The sequence below is a fragment of the Agelaius tricolor genome, unplaced genomic scaffold (assembly GCF_023055355.1).
Source record: "Agelaius tricolor isolate 1412-34295 unplaced genomic scaffold, bAgeTri1.0.p SCAF_16, whole genome shotgun sequence".
In the NCBI taxonomy this organism is placed as follows: domain Eukaryota; kingdom Metazoa; phylum Chordata; class Aves; order Passeriformes; family Icteridae; genus Agelaius; species Agelaius tricolor.
This window is the reverse complement of record NW_027269276.1, coordinates 13840974-13855626: the sequence shown is the minus strand read 5'-3', so window position 1 is coordinate 13855626 and position 14653 is coordinate 13840974. Positions and strand designations below refer to the sequence as shown.

The 14653-nt window shown below is 42.3% G+C and overlaps 1 protein-coding gene and 1 long non-coding RNA gene across 3 annotated transcripts in view; one reads left to right on the top strand and one right to left on the bottom strand.

Moving 5' to 3' along the window:
• ALDH1A2 (aldehyde dehydrogenase 1 family member A2) overlaps positions 1-14653 on the top strand; it is a 54782-nt gene that overhangs the window by 204 nt on the left and 39925 nt on the right. Inside the window, exon 1 of one of the 2 annotated variants that reach the window (XM_071441628.1) lies at positions 1971-2433. The exons of the other annotated variant lie outside the window; for it this stretch is intronic. Within the exon in view, the coding sequence (XP_071297729.1) occupies positions 2317-2433 (117 nt within the window). The 5' untranslated portion in view covers positions 1971-2316. Of the gene's footprint in view, positions 1-1970; positions 2434-14653 lie in introns of those variants that run through there. 2 annotated transcript variants of the gene reach the window in all.
• Positions 3537-7414, bottom strand: LOC139596909 (uncharacterized). Its single transcript, XR_011681484.1, has 2 exons — positions 7326-7414; positions 3537-4278 (listed from the first exon to the last, which is right to left on the bottom strand). It is a non-coding gene; the product is annotated as an uncharacterized lncRNA (long non-coding RNA).

The window sequence follows — 14653 nt, the reverse complement described above, 5'->3', positions numbered from 1 at the left end:
AATGTGGTTTGTACAGCAAGAAGTGGATGAAGGTCACTTAAGCAGCTCCAGATTGTGTGGGTTTGAGCTGCATCTCCACACACACTGGAATCCCTTCTCACCAAAACCTCCTGAATTTTATTGATCTAATAATGAAACTGTCATACAGTTTCCTCATTCCTGAAACTTGTTTAAATGCATTCTTTTTTTTTTTTTTTTTTTTTTGAAGGAGCACATCCCCACTCTGATTTATTTTAAAATGGCTTTTAGAAGGTGTCATCCTTGTGATGAAGTGTTAGGTCTGTGTTGCCAGTGTGCCATTAAAAATTGAATTTCTGACGTTTAAATGTCTCACTCATCCCAAGTGTCACAGTTTGACAGCTCTGCATGTCACATTACAGCAGAATATTATGAATCCATTTCCTCTGTCAGGTCAAAAAAAAAAAAAGACTGAAAATGAGAAAAAGCAAAATCTGCAGTCTTCTTCATTAGTGAGATGGAAATTTACAGAAATATACATGTTAACCCTGAAATTACTTAACTGGCACTCTCTACCTTGTGCTGCCTGTCATGGAACAAGCAATCTTTGTTCCATGCTCCTATACAAACACCAAGAGAATGCTGGGACAATCTTCTCAATTGTCTGCAAACTTGTCAAATGTGGAGTGAGGGATATAAAGGGCATCAACAAACAAATAGTGTTACAAAATCAAAACATGGCCAGATCCTATTGTTTATTTTTGACTGTATCAATGAAAAGGTCGTGTGGTGTATTTCTTGTTGCTTTGTTTGGCCAACTTTAGACAGCTGTAGCTTTGGTGTCCTTTCTTTGTTCATCTATCTGGTATGCGATAACTTCAAAACATGACATCTGATCAGGTTCAAAACATTGGGAGTGTTTGCATCAGTAAGCAGAACTTCACTGATTTTGCCTAAAGTAATGAAAACGGCCTGAGCTTTCTATGTTTTCTGCCTACAAGGTTTGACCAGGGAAGCGTGTAGGGCATTGACAATAAATGTCTGATGCCCGTCAGCTCTTGGATGTGGCTCCATTTGCCCGCTGCCTTCCCAGTGACCGGCTGTACGGCACTGCCCAGCCTCTTCTCTTGAACGACCCGGCCTCCGCTAAGAGTGCCCCCCAAAACTAACAGCTGGCATCAGGTGGCTTTTTGTTGAACAAATTACTCTGCCCTTTAAGCCTCTTCTTTTGCAGAGAACTTTCAGGAAAAGCGCGGCCGCGCCGGGCCTGCCCTGCCCGTGAGGCGCCGCTGCCCGCGCTCTGTGGCGGCCGGCAGGGGGCAGCAGGCGGCCGGCGATGGCGCTGTGGCGGCGGCAGGTGGGGCCCGCGCGGGGCCGCTCGGCACCGGGGCACGGCCGGGCGGCAGCGCCGAGGCTCGGGGAGCAGCCGCTCCGCCGCCAAAGGAAGAGAGGGTCGGCCCGGGGAGCAGCGGCCGCGCTGCGGGCAGGGCTGGCGGGGACGCTCGGGGAGCGCCCGGGGCGGGGGGAGCGGGGCAGGGCGGGCGCGCGGCCGCCAGGTGAGGCACGGAGCTGCCGGCCGCAGGGCGGGCGGCCCGGGACAGCAGCGGGCGGCGGCGGCCGGACGGGGAGCGGGCACGGGCACGCTGCCGCCCAGGCTGAGCCCTGCCCGTGCCCTCTCCGCGCCTCCTCGGGTCCCGCGAGGGGTCGCCCGCCCTGCCCCGTCGGCTCCGCGCCCGAGCGCAGCCGCCGGTCCGGGGCACCGTGTCCCGGTCACCTCGGCCCGGCAGGGCTTCTTCAGTGCAGCCCGATGTCTCCCCCTCCGCCGCTATCCCGCCGCGGCCGGGGATCCCCAGCCTGTGTCGAGCTGGGGCTCCCCGCGGGATGCCCCGGGCGGGGCCGGAGCCGGGACTGGCCTCTCCCGGCCGCGGCGCCTCCCCGCCCGGCCCCGGGGAGCCGAGGGGGAGCACGACAGTCCCGGTACTCCGCTCCCCGCGGCCGTTCCCCGGGTCCGCTCCTCGGGCGGCGGGCAGCGAGCCGCGCCCGGGAGCTCCGGGCTCCTATGGGGTGCCGGGAATCCCCCGGTCGGGACGGGCCGGGCGCGGGGCCGGGGGGGCCCGGGGAGGCTGCGCCGCAGTGAGCGGGGCTGTGCCGCTCTCGCCCTAGGTAGGATGGACCTGCCCCCCTGCCTCTGCCCCCATGTCCAATAAGAAGAGACCCGGCTTGACACCTGCCTATATACAGAGGAGGAGAGCAACATCTTCAGCGCTGGGCTTTGGAGGGGGGGGACCAACCCAAAACACAACACAGCATCAGGGCAGAGCGGGGGGCTCGGTGGTATTATAAAAACCCCCCAAGACTATGACTTCCAGTAAAATTGAGATGCCAGGGGAGGTGAAGGCAGATCCTGCAGCTCTGATGGCATCTCTGCATCTGCTGCCTTCTCCCACTCTCAACCTTGAAATCAAATACACCAAGGTAAGTTGTGTTCGTTTGTTCTGGCAGAGAAATTCATGGTTTTCTCTCCAAAGGAGGGATTTTGCTTAAAATCAGTTTCATTCTGCCCTACCCAACGTGAGTGCAGAGATATAAAAAAACAACTGCTAAAAGACTGCCTTGGATCTGTAATAAAAGAAAAAGATTTTTAGCCCTGTAATCATCTGAAAAACCACAGGATAATAGAAAGCAAATTAGACCTGGCTTTGCCACTTCTCTGTAAATGTACTGTTTTCTACAAAGCCGTTGGGGTTTATTTTCAGTGCAAAATCAGTAGTCTCGGGTATGTTTTGGTTGCTTTTGATGTACTTCAGAGGACGTTACTATACATACTTGAGTATCTCAATCAGAAAATAAAAACGTTTTCTTTCTTGAATTACCCTGTGTACCCAAGGGACTCTTTTACATTTCCTGGAGGACTCTTAATACTACCAGGTTGTTACAGCACTGGAACAGGTCTCCACGAACTTCCGTGATTCTTGAAGACACCCTTGAACAATATTGCGAGAGGGCATGCTTTCCTACAAACCTTTAAAGAGTGATTTTCATAAAGAGAGGGTTAAGAACAAACCCACTGTAGAAATGTAGAAAAATCTGCTGGGTTTCTGTGGTGTCTTATGAGACTAAATTGGTTTTGTTGATTAAAAAGGGCTTTAAAAACAGTCATTTGTTTGTAAATGCATTTTGCATTTTAAAATTCGTTTCTATATTTTTAATCTTTGCATCTTCAGTATCTTTAAAGAATGTTTTAATTTCTGTTGGAGAGGTTTCAGATCTATTGTATAAAGAGATTACAATGTGTCAGACTTTGTTTCTAATTACCAAGTAACTTAATAGGAAAATAAGCACATCAGCACTGGAAAAAGGTGATAACATTTTTATCTACTGGAAATACAACTTCAGGAGCTTTAATGCTGATAGGAGACTCATTCTGGCTGATGTAGTGTAATTTTTTTTCTTCCATATCATCACTTTAAAAGCTTTTCATCTTTTCTCTTTTTTTTAGTGAGTGCCAAAATTAATTTGTCCTCTAACTTGTTACAGCAATTTCTTGTTCTAGAAGAATGTTTCAGAGGAAAGTCAACTATTTTAAATTTCATTGCATTTTAATGCAAACTGCAGTATGCAAATCTAAAAATGCATATAGTTTCTTGCTCATAAATTCTTTTCAAATAGTTAAATAAGTAAGGAATGCAATTATTGGATGCTGTGTAGTGCTACACCTCGGGAGCAATCATACTGTGCAAAGAGTATTTGGCATGAATTCTGTTCATTGCTGGTTTCAGTGTGCGCTGTGCTTCAGGAGGATTTCATGGGAAATACTTGGGAGTAGTATCACAGCTAGTTTGCATCAAAAATGTACTTGCATTTCTCTGTTCTAAAACTGGAGAATTGTTTCTAAAAACCTTTGAAAAGGACAGCAGTCATCAGCAATCATAGCTTTCTTTCTGTGAGAATGTACAGTGACCTTTAACAAATCAATACATAATTCCATCATCTCAGATCTAAAATGTTACACATTTTATACTAATGGAACAATTAAAAGAAAGTTACTTCATTTCAATATTAAGCCAAAAACAACAGCAATGTGTTTCTTCTAAGCTTGGATATCAGGTAACTTCTGGTTGCTTTTGAGAAAATTTTGGTTTAGGACAGGTATCAAATGTTTCCCTTGGCATATCCTCTGTCTCTGTTTTTCTGTCTGTCTCGCACTTTCCTCCTTTTTCTCTTTCTCTGCAGGAAATTCAAGTGATTTATAGATAATTGGAGTCTTCAGCTTGGAGTTTTGTCTTGGGCAGGACTTTTATCCTGGATCCACTTTCCCACCTATTACAAAGAAAAACAATCAAAAAATGAAATAATGGATTGTAACTTGATTCTTTCTTTTGAGGGAGTGGTCACTTCATGTCCTAAATGACAAACAACTTCCATAAACAATAAATAACATTAGACTAAAGCACTTTAGCAAGGAAAAAAAAAAAAAAGAAAACAACCCCAGACCTTGTAAAATCAGACATCTGTAAGCATTCCTAGCAGTCTCTCTCCTGCGTGTTAGCTGGGAATTTTAAATACACAACCAGGACACAGAATTCTTGAACTCTTTATTACAGGTGTCTATGAATGTAAAAACATAACCATTTGGGAGTTAATTCTTTATGAAAAATAGAAGTATCTATGAACATTTAAACTTAGTGAAAAAATTTTAAATATATTTTGCCAATTAAATTCTATTTCTGTAATTCTAAAGTTGGTAAATAGACAGGCTCTTTAGGGTAGAACATGTTAAAATTCCAGGATTCCCTAAGTGAGTTTTGTTAAAGATTTGTAATATGTACTGGGAAAAATAAAATTATTAATTAATCTTTTAATAACTGCATTACCCTTGGAGTTTCTATGAAAACTCGTTCCAACTACATAGATGAAACAAATATCACCTGTGTAATTCTCATTTATTCAATTATTTAGCAGAATTATTAAAACTCGTGAAATATTACTTTGGTAAGTTTATTGAAATAAGCAGAAAACTATATGTGAAGTCCTTCCCATCCATACACCTGACAGAGCACCCAGAGGCAATGTATGTTTGGGTAGGTCAGAAAAACATGATTTAGTGATGAAAATTGCACAATGCTATGGTTTTATGTAAGATGTGCAGTAGTAGCTATTGGGACTTCAGTATTGGAAGTCAGCCTATGCTGCTTTAAAAAAACCAGTCATTAGAAATATTTTTCCCAGTTTTTTAATACCTTGGCACAGTCTGTGAAAAATAAAGTGTTGTAGATGTGTGTAATAAGAACTGGTGAGCAGGATGTGAACCAGACATGCAGGTGAGTGTTCAAGCACACAGGGTTAAGTTCTGTGTGGCTGGCAAGGACTAGAACTGCTACATTTGGGATTATCTCTCTTTTCACTGCGATGGCTCTGTAACTCTTTACTTTTTAACATTAGCATTTGGGGAGAGAGTGCATCTGCAGAATAGGGCATCTAGGAGTGTTGCAGGGAACGAGGTTGTTCCACAGCCCAGTGGCACAGCAAGCCCTCCTCAGGCTTGTCAGGAGCGTGCCGGCAGTGCTGTGCTCCATATGTAAGGGGGCTCTTAGGTAGGAAGGGGATCCAGCCCTCCCCTGGGAATAAGTCACGCTTCTACAAAAGTCAGCTTTGTGTCAGAAACTCCCCCAGAAGGGCTGTTCCAGAAATATCAGATGTGTGAGAGAAGCAGTAGTGTAATGTCTGCTAAGGACATGTCATTGGCATGTTTAGGATGGGGAGCACAGCCCAGAGAACCTGACAGCTTCTGAGGGTGGTCAGAAGGTTCGCACTGTTACACTGATGGCTCCTCTCTTTCAAACTTTTATGAAACTCTGTTTTCCCTCCTGAGACTGTCTCCCAAGTATCTGACAGTAGATATGGAATCAGCCCAGTGGATTGAGCCCTTTGCAGTGTTTCCCTCCTGCTGTCTCCATTTGAGGAGCTAAAGGTGTTTCTGCACGATGTGGCTGTCCTTCCTTTGTTATAATCATGTTATAATGGCATCTTCACGTTTGCTTTACAAAATATTTTCATTGTGGTTTTTATAAGTTATGTTGACTCTTTCAAGGACAGCCTGGTACAGAATGAGGAGCCCAGGGCTCTCTCCTGTCACAGCTCTGTCACACATCAGGTAGCTGAGTGAATAAACGTTCTCAGTTTGCATTATGTTGAGCACACTAATCCAGATGGATGGTTTATGTTTTGTTTCTTGCTTGCCAACTGATTTAAGTCTGAGCAAGAGCTGAACAACTTTAGCATAAGGAAAAGCTGAAGAATTGTGGTTTTGAGAGCTTTTTAGAAAGAAGTGCCCTAAAGGGATGAAGTTACAGCACAGTGGCAGTGAGGAGGCACATGAAACATTTCTCTATTAACAGCCTGTGATTTAGCTGACAACCATATCTTCTTTGTCCTGTCTAAGTGGGTTTGCCTCTACCCTTGCACCACAGGCTAAAATCTGTTCAGTTTCTACACACAGGCCAGGTAAACTACCCAGCACTGCAACAGAAAGCTGTATACAGGAGTTGTATGAAGTATAGGCAAACTGCTTCTGAGTAGACAAAAGATAACAAATACATCTCAATTTGTCATATGATAAGCATCTGGGTTTGAAGTCTTTTATTTCTAGCTTTCAGTATATTCATCCCCATTGTGCTTCCTTGGCATTACCCTTTCCATTAAAATTTCAGCACATGTTTTCCAGATAAAATTCTAGACTGGCATTACGATAGAAGGTGGGAAATCTACTTTATTTAGATTAATATGCAGAATCTGTTATTTTTTGAACAGAAAACAAGCTTTAGCAAAACTCAGGTAAGTGAGGAATACATGCAGTTTCCCATCTGTCTTTCCCTAAATGAGCTACTTTGGTGCCTTTTGAAGTCAGATCCACTGAGCAATGCCTGAAAAAAACAGCTTGGCTTTTGGGTCACCTAGGTGAGCACAGTTCTTTTACAAAAGATGGGGCACAGAAAATTAGAGAAGTTTACATGAAGAGTAGACAAATAGAACAGCTACTTTACCCCTTTGTGGAACACTTCAGCCTCTGATGCTGACACTAGGGATGCTGCTCTGTATCATCACAAATGATGTTTCAGTGTGTATACTGTATGAGGATTTACTGTTGTTTAAATCTCCAGTTTGAATTATCTTCCAGTGTATTCATACCTTGGTTTTAGTATTACAATCCATCAACTCAGATAGTGATCGGAAAATATTTATGCAATTCCTTCCAGTTAGTAGCCTGAATATGGGATTATTCTTTGCTCCCAAACTTTATGGTCTTCTGCCCAAACCCAATTTACCCAAGTTTTGCATGAGGGCACAAGAAACAAGCATAGCCTTACGTGTATCCAGTCCCTGCCTTTGCCTCTTCCAGTACAGCCACAGCAGCCATGAGCCTTAAAAACACAGAAAGCACGGGGCTGAACTGGCCCCAGCTAGAGAACTGTGTTACTGAGGGTAACTATGGCAGCAGTGACCTCTTACTGTGCTGAATCTGCTGGATCTTCAGGGAAAATGCACCCTGGTTTAATGCACCGAGCTGGACAATAATATATTGCTGACTCTGTCTGGTTGGTAGGGTCAGATGATGCACTGAAAGACTTTCTCATTGATTTTCTCATTGCAAAGAATGTTTAACACTTCAAGTATTCAAATGCAAAAGATCCATGTATTAATTTGCATACCAAAACCAGAAGGCCAGTAATAAACAGAGCACTTGCCTGACTTGAAGGGCAGACATATTCATCCCCCTGATGCAAGCAGAGCAGAAACTTGAATATGGATCCCTAATTTCTTATGGGGAATGGGTCCAAATTTTGCCAACTTTGCCATATTGTGGAAGAATTTCATGTCATCTGTTGTTGGATAATTTACTTGTAAGTATTTATGAGGTCTCAGAGATCAGCTTGATAGCCCAGTAGGTAGGACACTAATGAAGGAAAAGTAGGATTTGAGTCTTTGCTTCAAGAATAATCATGATGTTGGACAAGAGCAAGGAATAACACACACGCTCTCACACTTTCATTCTGACAAAAAAAACCAACCTCATTAATTCTCTGTTTCATTTTGTCCTCCAGAAAGATTTCCCACAGAAGCTGACCAGTTCTGGTGCATTTTCATATTACATTTCTATCTTGTAGCTCTGCATTTTCTGATAAATCCCACTGTCCAAAAATTCTTGATGCAGCTTGTCCATCTCCCTGTGGAGATGCAAAATTGTTCCCAGCAGATCTGAATGGGCTCTGCCAGTTTGAAGTTATTCAGTGCCATAAACTGCCTGGGAGGACCACACCATGGCCCCACTGGATGCAGTTACTCTCTTTTCTTTACAAGGCATGTGAACACTTCCCTTCAGTGAGCTGTTCATGGACATTGCAAATCATGGCACAGATCCACATCCAGAAGTTGTCTGAACCCTTCCTTCCAAGAGCCTTGGCATTTCCTGTCTTTGGCAAATTTCATCTCCCTTGAGTTGCCCAAATGTCATTTAACTTCAGCCCCAGTAATATTTTCTACAATACTCTGATTAGCCTGAACGTTTTTATCTACAAACTCTGTACTTTACTATTAATGATCTGCAAAGGCAGGTGAGCCAAGATATTGATTGCCAGTCACAGTAATGAAGGGGCACCTTGCTATTAACCTCTTTCCAGGGAGAATTATCCGTTTATTTCCAGTCTTTTTATCTTATCTCTTAACCACTTTTTAATCCATGGCAGGACTTTATCTTTCACCATATGGTTACTAACTTTCCTTAATAGCCTCTTGCTAAGGACTTTATCATCAAAAGCCTTTTTAAAGTCTAAATAAATTGTATCCACTGATTCATCTCGGCTTCTCATTTGACTAACTATCTTCCAAGAAATCTCACACATTTATAGAGATAAATGACAAAAGATGAGTACAGTGGTCTATATCATAAATTCTTTGTCAGGTCTTGCATAAAGTCATATTTCTTTTTTTACAGTTTTGCAGCTATCTTTTGTAAGGCTGGACTGTGGCATTTCTCTGTTTGTTTTTTGAAAATTCTTTTATTCTCCCCAATTCAAAAAAAAACCCACAGCTTTTTATCTGTTTGGGGTTTTTGTAGGAGTAGAACTCATTCCTTGAAACAAGTAACCAGTATATCAAATCTAGTTCAGCTGAAAGAAACAACAGACAAAAAATGCAATTCAACGAAGACAAGATCGTAAGAAAGCCATGTAAAAGTAATATAAGCACAGATGTGTAGAGGTTTAAACAATCTTCAGAAAGGTGAAGTTCTATGCAGTTCTCTAGTGAGGGATCCTCAGACAAGGGACAAGATATCCCTACTTAAAGCACAAAAAGTGCATGGATAGCTGTGTGAAGATTTACTACCAAGTACTAGGCAGAGAATGATGAAGTCTAAACATTGATTGCCATCCAAGGGCTCAATCATTCATTACTGTTATGTTTAGCAAATGAATTGCTGTTCAATCTGCATATTCCTATCTGGTTTTCTCCAAAATGCAAGTTCCCTATTTCAGAATTTGTCCAAAACCATATTTCTATTCATGAGTCTATTCTGTAAATAGCAGTCTGCTTTTGTGACATGAATACAACACATCAATGATAAGTCACATGGTGAACTAAGGTTTAGGAGCACTTCATTACTACAAGTGTGATATGTGAAGCCACATCAAAGTGTTGCTGCAATAGCATTGCTGCAATAGTCTCCCAAATGAAAAAAGAAAAAGAGAACCCAATCCTTGATTACTTGGAGTCAGTGCCTTTCATAGAGAGCCTGGTGAACTATATTGGTGACTTGAAACATAATGCATTCCAGCTTTGTTGGACTGAAGGGGGCAAATACTGCAGAGAACCAACCACATCATGTTCTGTGAGCCAAGTGAAAATGCTTAAGGTCAGCTCAATCTCAATTGGCTTCAGCTGGAGGCTAAAACACCGGGACCACACTGACCACTAGAGTACATAGACCTTAATCTGTGCGGGATTCGTAGGTAATGAAGACTTTGAATTGAACTCAAAATTTAAGGGGATGCTGTGGGACAGCTGTGAGGGGCCCACAGCAGGTGGTGTGGCTACAGAAAGGATATGTTTACTAATTTCCATGTGGATTTATAGTATGCCCTAATTTAAAATAAGTGAGTTACAAAAAATCCATTTGGAAAGTCACAAAAATACCAGAAGAGTTGCATGGTAAAACAGGCTGCAGCCCCTTTGCTGAACTTGGAAAGAGGATGGCAGGGAGACACTGCCCTCTTACCATGCTTTGGTCCTGAGGCAATGATTGCCCTAAATCCCTTGGGTTTTACTCAGAAACTATCAGAAAGTGCCTTCCCAGACAGAAATTCCAAAGACATGTATTTACACAGGTAAGGTCTTATCTCTATATGAGACTGATTTCTTTCCAAAGCAGAGCTATTTACCATTCTGTGTAAATACAGGTATTTTTAGACTGTCTTATAAAGGCTGATCTTATCCTATTGTGAGTAGGTCAGTATGCCTTAAATTTGTCAGAATGTCAGGTGTACATTTCATCTGAAATAGATCTCTCCAATTGGAAGATCCTTCCAGGTCTGTGCTGTGGCATTGTTTTCTCATGCTTCAGCTGAGAAACACCACTTAATGCATCATCATCATCCTCCTCATCACCCCCACCATCACCCTGGTACACTCTACACATTGGTTTTTATGCAATTCCTGATGCCTTTTGAAAACTGGAAGAATCGATGCAGTTGATTTCAGGATGCATTAGCATTTTCTGAAATAAAAAGAAATCAGGATTTCTTTTTACTTCAGGAATTTTATTTCAACTCCTTGCAGCACAGCTGGGAGTGAAGCACTGGACCTGTCCTGGACTCGGCCCTTAAATGATTTTTGGTGTACTGCTGGTGTTAGATTTTTATTAAAGATGATTCCCCAGAACAAGTATTTTTACCTGTCAGTTTCCAGTCTTCCAATTAGTGGCTCTGCTTTTCTAGTTTTTGAACAGAAATATAATCTACCTTGGGATAGCCAAATAAGGATCTCCCCAAAATAGGCAGCCACCTCTGGAATTATCTTCAGTCTCCCTTCCATAGCCAGGTTGTGTTCAGAATCCAGTGACCCTTCCACAGACCATATCTGCTTATTTATTTAATTTAGGCTTCTCTTGGCTATTTTATTTCTGTTACCTTTCCAGTAATTTTCTTCAGATTATTTAGTATGTTTAGTAGCAATTTTTATTTTTTGTGTTTGCAGTCTTTGTGTTTTCCAGCCTACTTTTCCTCTCCTATCTTCCTTCTTTGCCACCCCATTTATTTTCTTGTTTGTGCTTCCCGTTTTTAACCTTGGGAATGCAAATCCTTTTTGACTCTTTCACATTCTTAAGCCTCCATGCTGATTCTATGGATTTTAATTTCCGAGCTTCAAGCAGGGAGTTTCTAAGTTACTTCCTCTTTAAAAAAAATCTGCTTCTTGAAGTTTAGTATCCCAGAGAGTATGGCTTCTTCATGTGTTTCTCTCCTGCAATGAAGCTGGAATTATTTACATGGTAACCGTTTCTCAGGGGTTCAGACACAATTTTTAGTCCTTGACAGGACTATGTCAAATGTTGTTTACATTAGGATACAGAAAACTCTGTTCTCTACGCACTATTTGAGTGCAGTTTTCACTGAACTAATAGGGAGTTATTTTGGCTCCAGCCTTACTGCCTTCATACTCTTTTTCCTCTTCGGTACCACTTCAATGTCACTTCAGCTGCTCTTGTTTTGAAGTCAGTACCTCACTCCAGTATTATCCTTCACGATCTCCACTGCTGCTCTATCCGTGGGTCCGTGTTTTGTGTTATTTCTCCCCTCCAAGCAGTGCCCACGCAAAGCGTTGCACACACAGAGCTCTCCCCCCCGCAGCCTGACTTGTCCTCCCTACACAGCTTACACATAAAAAGTGTGGTATGCCTCTGATAATTCTCATCCCCTTAATGCTCAAAACCCGCTGGTTTTTCCTCTCAGTGATACAGTCCAGATCACCCATTTTCACACTCGGCTTTCTTAGGCTGGTTTATAGGCACTTGTGCTTTTATTTCCCAGCTATAAGATGACCTAGATGAAAATTGTGATCTAGTTAGTTGAAAAACCCTGTAAAGTCTTTTCAGCTCAGTCACAAAAGCACTTCCCATGACACTGCACCTCACTTTTATTTACCATTCTGCTAGGGTAAAATGTCCTTAAAATAGAATTTAATTTTAAACTGGGTTTAATACTTCTTTATATTGTCAAATTGATTTGAGAAGGCATTTATGTAACTGACAGGTAGATACATAGATTTCTTTTTTTTTTTAAGGAACCACTTCATTTTGTTGTCTGAAACATATTTGGAGTATATTTTAAACGTTCTTTGCACCCAGACATAAGAGCACTGTCCTGATTCTACTGGATATTTTCAAAGCTTACCATAACATATGCATTTTACATTTGCTTGTGGGTTTTTTTCAGCTGTAACAGAAATAGTTTACTTTCGAGTTTGTCAAAAGAAACTCGAAAGTAAAGAAATTACAATAGCAAGAAATTACCACTACCTTACAAATCAAGACACTTTTTATTTTTCTCCAGTTGCTTCAGTTGTGCTTCAGTTGTGCTGCTTCACTGATGCAGCAGTCCTGTACCAGAATGGCCTGCACAGACCTTGAGAAACAAGCACAGCTGTTTTTCAGGATATCTGGCTAAGCCTTTACCCCCTTTTCCATCAGTGCCTGACATTTTGTTGGTCTTCCTCTTTTTGTCCTTATCACACTTTCTTTACCACGGCCACTTAACAGCCTCTTCTCTTTTGTGATGTTTATTGGATCTGTTTTCCTGAGAGGTGAAAATCAAGCTCTGCTTTTTTCACTATTAATTTGAAACAGTGATCTAAGAATAACACTAAATGTGCTATAACTATGCTGATGATGGCCTAGGAGTCTTGGTGGTCCAACCCTTTGATAGTGGTTTTTAAATCCATTTGTTACATTACTTAAGATGTTTTTAGCTGTTATCACTCAACTGCAAGTGTTAATATTCTGCTCCATCACATCTTTCAGAAGGCATTAATTGATTCAGCCTCACTGTAAAACTGTGACAAGGTTCCTTCACAGATGGGGGAGTTTAAATTTGTGGGAGTGTAACCATGACTAAGTCAGACAGTAGGTCAGTGTCAGAGGCAGGATCTCTTGCTAAACCAGCCAGACTACAAGAAGATCAAGCCTCTATTTTTGTACATGGTATTCTGGGAAATGGCAATACAGATGAATTTTGGAGCTGGTGTTTACCTGTGGATGCATGTCTGCATTTCTGTATGTTATTAACTGCACACTTCTCTGTGTACTCACTATACACACACACAGAGAGCATAGATTAAAAGACCCCTTTCTTTGTGCTCTTTGCTCTCTTTCTGTGTCACTTCATCAGGAGTTGTCTCTGTTGCTGTTCCTCTGAGTGTTGTCAGGGAGGCAGTGCCCTCCTTGCTGCAAAGTCTGCATAATGAGTTCAGATGGAGCTGAAGCTGGTGATGTTGTTCCCCTCTGTACTTCTCTTTAGAAGGAGGAATATTCCATCAGTGCAAAGCGGTGACAGTACTGGAACTCCAGTTGTGGTATTGCTTCTACTCACATCTCAAAGGTTTTGTTTTAGTAAGGCTCTCCAGCATGGAGGGAGAAGGAAAGCCCTCCTATTTAGATACCAGGCAGGAGCCCAGTGCAGAACATGCCCACTGACTGGTGCAGCACAGCTCTTCCTCCCATCAGCCAAGACAATTGCTTTTAATGTCTGGATTCTGCATGCAGCACCAATGTGTTCATGCTCTTGCTCTCTGTCTCAGTTCATTTCTTTCCTTGAGGGAGCAACAGGACAAATCCTTTGATAACTTGTTTCCTGGTTAGAAGCCTTTACCTGCTTTCCTGGATTGGTTCCCTGTGGCTGGGAACCCTTGTAGTCAGCTCTTCCAGCTGTTTGCCTAAATGGTCTTTAGGGAGACTAAAAGAAATGAACCAGGAACAGCAACATTTGACTTCAGCCAGGTCCCATGGGAATTCAGTTATTACTCACTGGATTGGATTGGCAACGGACCTTCTACCTTCCACCAGGTCCCTGCCAAAGGCTGCATGCCATGAACCTTCCCCAACAGCTGTCACTGCTGTGCTCCTTGCAGAGCTGGGGCACTGGGGGACATGGTTGCTGTAAATAATACTGGGCTCCATACCTTTACACACCAATAGTACTTGCAGTGTCTGGGTGAAAAATTTCTCAGATTCAAGTCTTGATAGTGATTTTAGCCATTTAGTGATCATGTGTCATTGTGTTTACTACAAGCATAAATCCTGTCTTGTAGACAGCAGGGAAACTAATGAGGTTTGCCCATATTCTGGCATCCTTACAAGAGATTCCAGCAGAGAAAAATGGAGTTTGGTTATAATGGGGAAAAGAAATGCGAATTTTACAGAAAATGGGGAGAGTGGATCTTGGGACTGCATATATGAGTATTCAGGTTTTTAAAAGAAGGCTCTTTATTGACAAGACTTATAGCATGCTTTGCTCATTTAAGGAGAGCTCAGTATGACCAGGTATTGGGTTTGCCCTAATCCACTTTTTTAATACTGCATGCTTGGCAAAAGTTTAGGGTCATGTTTTTCATTTACATACTCTAAGTCATTAGTCTATTTCTATTTAAA